Below are 6,370 nucleotides of genomic sequence, written 5' to 3'. Positions count from 1 at the left end.
TGAACAAACATCCCCCAACCAGAGGATCACCACAACATAACCTAACAGACCTACACCTTAGTTCACGGATTCACTTTGTCTAGGGTACCGGTCCGTGAGTCGTTTGGTACCGGGCCGCGAGAGTTGAGGCTCAGGCGTGAAATGTATAGTTTTCAGGGTTTTTATCGGTTTTCAGCGTTATTTTGTTATCGTTTTTATCGTTTACTCGGTTTTCCTGGGTCTTTTCACGTGTGTTATGAATAAAAAAAATTTTTTTCGGTACCGGTACTAGTTTTATTTTTGTTGTATTTATCCGCGACACCTTAAAGGCCGGTCCATGAAAATATTGTCGGCCATAAACCGGTCAAAAAAGGTTGGGGACCGCTGGTCTAGGGTGTATTTCTGGGTTTTCGCACAGCCCGAGATTCAAATTATAATTATAATGGGCTTGGATTTACAACATTATGAATGAAATTTGCTCTATTTTTTATTTTGCGGGTTGGTGCTCCAGCCAGCCAGAGAGTCCCCTGCCGCCCAGCCTTCTCCTCCCTGTGCCGCAAGCAGCAACCCAACCCTGAACACACCACTCCCAGATGTCCTACATGTCCACGAGATCACAATTTTTATTAACATTTTTTATACCTGGCACGTGATCGGCAGATGTTTTCAAGTAAGCAACGGGACTGTTTTAAATCTGCAGGAGGATCTGTTGCCAGCTCTCTACTGAATCCGGATGTTGCGTTTAGATTGCAGCTGCCGAGGGCACACAGCAGAGATTCAGCCCAATGGTAGCCGCGGAGGGCGGCGTGGGCTGGACCCGTCACTAGGAGTGGTTTGTGCTCGAGTATAAATACACGCTTTCTGTCACTACAACGCCCCTGGAAACTCGGTGAGATAAACTTCTTCTCTTTAAGGCAACACGGTAAGTCTTTTGACTCCCAGGAAATCTTTGGCGTTGTAGATTCTGAACTCAGCTGAGTTTGGAGCGAGATTTGATGGCTTTTGGTCTCCTCTCCCCGATGAGATCTAAAGTTGCAGCAAGGTATATTGATTGGTGCAACTTACGAGGCGGAGGGGAGTGTGAGGTTAACGTTTGTCTTGACGTGCTCGGCTGTCCCAACTACGTAGAGAAGTCAAATTCTATCATAAAATCAATCGATATAAATAGATATGTTCTATCCCACATTATAATGTATGTCCGTATCAGAGATGAGAGTGGGTGTGGCCAGGGTGTTTGCTACAGATGCTTGTCATTATAGAAAACTGCTTATTGTAAATCAGAGTAGATATCTGGACTTGCACTTGACCTCTCCAACAGCAGATAAAAGAAACCCCTTTTTTTTTTTTTTTTTTTTTTTTTTTTTTTTTTTAGTTTAATGCTTTAGAACTTAGAAGATTGCCAAAAGAGTCACTACTTTGAGCAACATTTACAAAAAACTTTATTTTTAGATGCTCAACTGTTTCTCACAAGGAGAAACAAAACTTTAAATGCTATGATAAATGTTCATATTTGGATCAAACACTGCTGACTTTCTCCTTCTCCTCCTCTCTTACAGACAGACCACTCCCCACCATGTCTTTCATCCAGGCCTTCTTGGAGCAGAGCGTTTACTTGGGCATGCCCGATGATTCAGTACGTAACACTGTGGTTCCAGTTGCTAAGGCCAAACACCCTGTTTTTCTTTTTTTCCCCCCCGTCTCTTCCTGTGGTATGCTAGGGTGGAAAAACTGATCTGGCAGTACAGCAGAGTAGAAAATCGCTGCGTAGGAGGTGTCGATATAAAAAGATTGAATGAGTTTAGATGTTGAAGAGAGGAAGGAAATTAACTAAAAAAAAAAATGGTGGTAGATTAATTATAGAAACATCATTAAAGTAAAAAGGGGCCTGAACTGTAAAGATTATATGCACAGAGAATGATAACCAGAGAGAGTTTTGGGAATGTATGAGTCACTGAAGCCGGAATTTGAGCTCCTCCCTTTATAAACTCTGCAAACAGAACAAAATGGTACTTCTCCTTTCACCGATTTCTTAAAGTAAGTTTAGAAAAAGTTGCACAAGTTGTAGGATAACAGTTTGGACTCTTTCATTGTTCACTTCAGTCCAAACAGGGCATCTGCCAACATTTTAAAAGCTTTGTGTTGACATCTGAAATAATAAGGGAGGAACCGTAGGGGCTCCTTTTTTTTTCTGCCTTAATTTCAAGGATACAGTCACTGGGTTTCAACACTTTTGTAGTTAAAACATTTGAAAAATGCACCCCTGTATCCCACCTTGTACATTCCTCTAAACTGCAGACAAGTATTTACCAAACACAATAATCTGGCACGTTTCAGGCTTTAAAGAATGAAGGAACGGTGAAGCCAGCGCTCAATTTCAACCCTAGTGGAGATGCAGCAGTCTTGGACAAGGCCATCAAGACAAAAGGTGAAGCTGAAATGCATGAGGGACGCTTTGGAGCGTGTGCGAGCATGCTTTGGTGTTGCAATGTGTATCTAAGTGTTAAGTACAGACTTTCTTGTCTTCCTTGTCAAGAATCTTAACACCCTCTGCTGGCCATCATATGTGATTACATTCTGTTCTCTGTGGGATCACACACACCAAACAATGAATGCTGAACAGTCATACTGCTGCAGAATGACAGGAATGCTTGTTTTACTCGCTTGTGCAGGTGTGGATGAGAACACCATTATTGAAATTCTGGTCAAAAGGAGCAACGAGCAGAGGCAGCAGATCAAAGAGGCTTACCAGAAGGCCAACGGCAAGGTAATGACAATTAGACAAACACGATCGGAGCAAGAAGTTCCAAAACTGACAGGAAACATTACTTCCTCTGGATCATACATTTAATCATCCGTTGATACCTCATAGCCTCTGGACACAGCCCTGAAAAATGCTCTGAAGGGAGATCTGGAGGAAGTCGTGTTGGCTCTGTTGAAAACTCCTGCCCAGTATGATGCCCAGCAGCTAAAACTGGCAATGAAGGTACACAAACACACATTACTAAGATGAGCACATTGACAGAAAAAGCTATTAGAGTACTTGACTACATTTGTGTAAATGCTTTCTCTGGTATCACCATGATCTCTTATTGTTGGCACATGATGATATCCACCCACTTAAACATATTAATCCTTTGTTTTTCTAAAGGGAGGTGGCTAAAAGGTGTTTAACTGGTTTTGTGAAGCATTAAGAGACTTTGTCTCAATCCTTCTATCTGTGCATCTCTGCCTCAGGGTCTGGGAACAGACGAGGACACTCTGATTGAGATTTTAGCTTCCCGAACCAACAGGCAGATCGTAGACCTAAAGAAAGTCTACAAGGAAGGTTTGTGCCAAAGTTCAAGCAACAATCTTCAGTTTCCAGAAGCTAAAATTTGAACAACGACACAAGTGTCAGTGGGAAAACTAATTCCACTTTTGCGATTACTTTGCCAAGAATACAAGAAAGAGCTGGAAGAGGACATCAAGTCTGACACTAGTGGAGACTTCAGGACGGCCCTCATTGCACTCTGCAAGGTACTTGAGTGTGTTTTATTTACTGATCTGTTGCAGGATCTCAAAATCATTTATTCTGTCATAGCACCAGGATGCTCTAAGTTCTGAAACAACATAAGACTCCCCACTGAAGCTGGAACACTGAGCTGATTATAAAAAGCAAACTTACTCCCTAGACATGCACACATACAGTCACGTGTACTCTCATTTGGATATCTTACAAACTCAGTTCACATTTTAAAGTTGAAAGCCACATTTTAATTAAATTTTGAGAAATGTGAAGCTTTCTTGGTGAATTCAGTGGCATTAAATAGAACATTGTTTGTGCTTACTGTGCTTTTTCAGCTTTCCAACTCTTAAAAATATCTATGATTTATTAAATTAGCTAATTAGCTAGTTTGATTCCATCAGTACACCAATCAATCTGTTTCTTCATATCGCAGGCTGCCAGGACTGAAGGAGTTTGCGAGCAGCTGGTTGACAGTGATGCCAGGGCTCTGTATGAGGCGGGAGAGGCCAGGAAGGGCACGAACTGCGCTGTCTTTATCGACATCCTAACCAGCAGGAGTGCCATTCATCTCCGTCAAGGTCTGTTTGATGCACCGTTAAGACTTAAAAAATATATATACTTATCTTTAACATCTCCTTCTTAGGAATAGCACCTAATCTGTATTCTATTTCAGTGTTTGATAGGTACAAAAAGTACAGCAAAGTGGATGTGGCCAAAGCCCTTGACCTCGAACTGAAGGGAGATATTGAGAATTGCCTCACAGCAGTTGGTAAAGTCAAACCTCTGTTTACGAAACCTCTAAACTCTATTACTTTAGCATTAAATCAGTATATTCTGGATGGACTGGATTAAAACTTTAAAAATATATATATTCACAGTGAAGTGTGCTGGAAGCAGAACTGCCTTCTTTGCAGAGAAACTCTACTTGGCCATGAAGGTACAGTATATGTGCTGCTACAGGAACAACTGAATATTACAGGGAAAATAATTCACAAGTGGATTAATGTAGAAGTACTCCTTAATTTGGATGATGCCAATTGCCATTTGAAAAAACTGATTGGCTGTCAATGTGGCTCAGGTTTTAGAGCCAGTTGTCTGCTATTTAGTAGGTTGGATGTTCAGTCCCCAGTTTCTGCATCTATATATTGACGTGTCCTTGGGCAAGCTGTTGGTGAACAATGCTGGGCTGCTTTGGATCAGAATTTGCTAACTTTGGCTAATTCACATAAATGATCTAATCTGCTAAGTCACATAAATAATAAACCACTCAGTCAGTGTCGGAAATAGGCTCCCATGAACTGGAGAAGTGTCCCAGCATGAGAAACTTGAGCCATGGACAAAGGAGTCTTCATGCATTTAATACATTTATCACTGGGTGAATGTCTGAACATAGTAGCATCATAATGCTGAAAAAGGGTATTCCTTTGCCCACTGGAGCTCCTTTTGACATGTTTGATCTGTTTTTACTAAACAAGATAACTAGGTGGATGGTTTTTAAGTTACAAACTGACTTTCATTTAGTCAGTTGCATAGATATAGAGAGTAAATCCCCTATAATTTGTCCAGTTCTTGAAGTTCTGTAGCAAAACAGCTCTTCGCTAAATAGAAATAATAGTCAAATCTAAAACCTTTTACTTTTAAAAATTCCCATTAATCTCATATTTCTGTTATCTTTTCCACATATAATATAATCAATGGTATGTTATAATATAAATGTTTCATGACTGGCTCTTTTCTGCCCTTCAGGGTAAAGGTACCCGCAAGCCTATCTTGACCCGCATCATGGTGAGCCGCTCTGAAATTGACATGAAGCGGATCAAGGAAGACTACAAGAAGAATTATGGCAAAACACTCTACCAGGACATTCTGGTGAGCAAACATCTAAAAGTTAAACCCATTCCAGATGTTCAGTTTTGAATGGATTGTGCATATGACGGTACAAAAATGTCAAAAGAAAACATGTAAAGATTTATGGATTTAAAAAAACAAAAAAAACAAACTTGTATTTTTCCCCATTTAGGATGACACCGCAGATGATTACGAGAAGATTCTGCTCGCTCTCTGTGGGGGTGAAAACTAACAGCCTATCGCTGGGATCAAAGCTCATACAGCAGAATATCCATGCCAGTGTACAACTGTGGAAAATCGCCTGTTATCTCTTAAATACATAATGTGCCTTTTGTGCTTGTGGAGACCTGACAAGACTGTCTTTCTTTGCAAGACGTCATGATAGTTAGATGATATTGGCAATGAGCGAATACTAACCTGGAGTTGGCAGAGTAGATAGGCCGTTTCCTTTCTGAGAAATCCTTTTTATTTCAGCGCAGATCTCATAGCATTATGCCAGAAGATCTATGTTCTAGACAGACTTTGCTTGCACTTACTAGGTTCTATAACTAAAGTCCAAAGAGAAGCTGATGTGATCACAGTGCAGCTCATGTATCCAGATCACCACATGCCAATAGCTTAATGTTACCATTGCTCTTGAAGGAGATTTGATGTTCTGCAAATAAAAGCTTTTTTTACTGAAGTGGTCTTGATTATTTATAAATTCATACAACACATATCAGACATGAGAACAAATAAGTGGTCAAGGTTTACATGCATACATTATGGGTGTGAATGTCTTTGAATTGTTATGTTTCCAGGGTGGAAGGAGTTGTGCTGAAGGTTCTACAATGTCTTTAACTGGACAAAGCCAAGGCCTATTGACTTGATCGTGATTGACAACTAGTAGTTTACTTTTGCCAGCATAAACCAGATTTGTTAGAGCTATTTCTAAAGGGGGGGGAAACCCTGATAATTTATCATTTGTTATGAAAATTATACATAAGTACAAGTTATTTGGATATATCAACACTTTACCAAGGTCTGGAAGAAGACCCA

The 6,370-nt window shown here is 40.4% G+C and overlaps 1 protein-coding gene across 1 annotated transcript; it reads left to right on the top strand.

Moving 5' to 3' along the window:
- Nucleotides 1-818: 818 nt before the first annotated feature.
- On the top strand, nt 819-6,014 carry anxa1a (annexin A1a). Its single transcript, XM_085474940.1, has 12 exons — nt 819-901; nt 1,536-1,612; nt 2,314-2,404; nt 2,649-2,743; nt 2,849-2,962; nt 3,214-3,304; nt 3,416-3,495; nt 3,918-4,062; nt 4,158-4,253; nt 4,363-4,421; nt 5,231-5,353; nt 5,505-6,014. Exons 2-12 carry the CDS (start codon nt 1,553-1,555, stop codon nt 5,562-5,564), a joined length of 1,014 nt encoding a protein of 337 aa, XP_085331066.1. The 5' UTR covers nt 819-901; nt 1,536-1,552; the 3' UTR covers nt 5,565-6,014.
- Nucleotides 6,015-6,370: the final 356 nt, after the last annotated feature.

Source organism: Copadichromis virginalis, linkage group LG12 (assembly GCF_057382275.1).
Source record: "Copadichromis virginalis isolate Kocher_CV1m ecotype Utaka linkage group LG12, C_Virginalis_male_GT1.1, whole genome shotgun sequence".
In the NCBI taxonomy this organism is placed as follows: Eukaryota; Metazoa; Chordata; class Actinopteri; order Cichliformes; family Cichlidae; genus Copadichromis; species Copadichromis virginalis.
Note: the sequence above shows the minus strand (reverse complement) of the source record. Positions and strands in the feature narration are given on the sequence as shown.

Coding starts and splice junctions, on each gene's coding strand:
- anxa1a (XM_085474940.1), top strand. CDS start 1,553: ATGTCTTTCATCCAGGCCTTCTTGGAGCAGAGCGTTTACTTGGGCATG. Junction 2,744..2,848: donor ACCAGAAGGCCAACGGCAAG/GTAATGACAATT, acceptor GATACCTCATAG/CCTCTGGACACAGCCCTGAA. Junction 2,963..3,213: donor AGCTAAAACTGGCAATGAAG/GTACACAAACAC, acceptor TCTCTGCCTCAG/GGTCTGGGAACAGACGAGGA.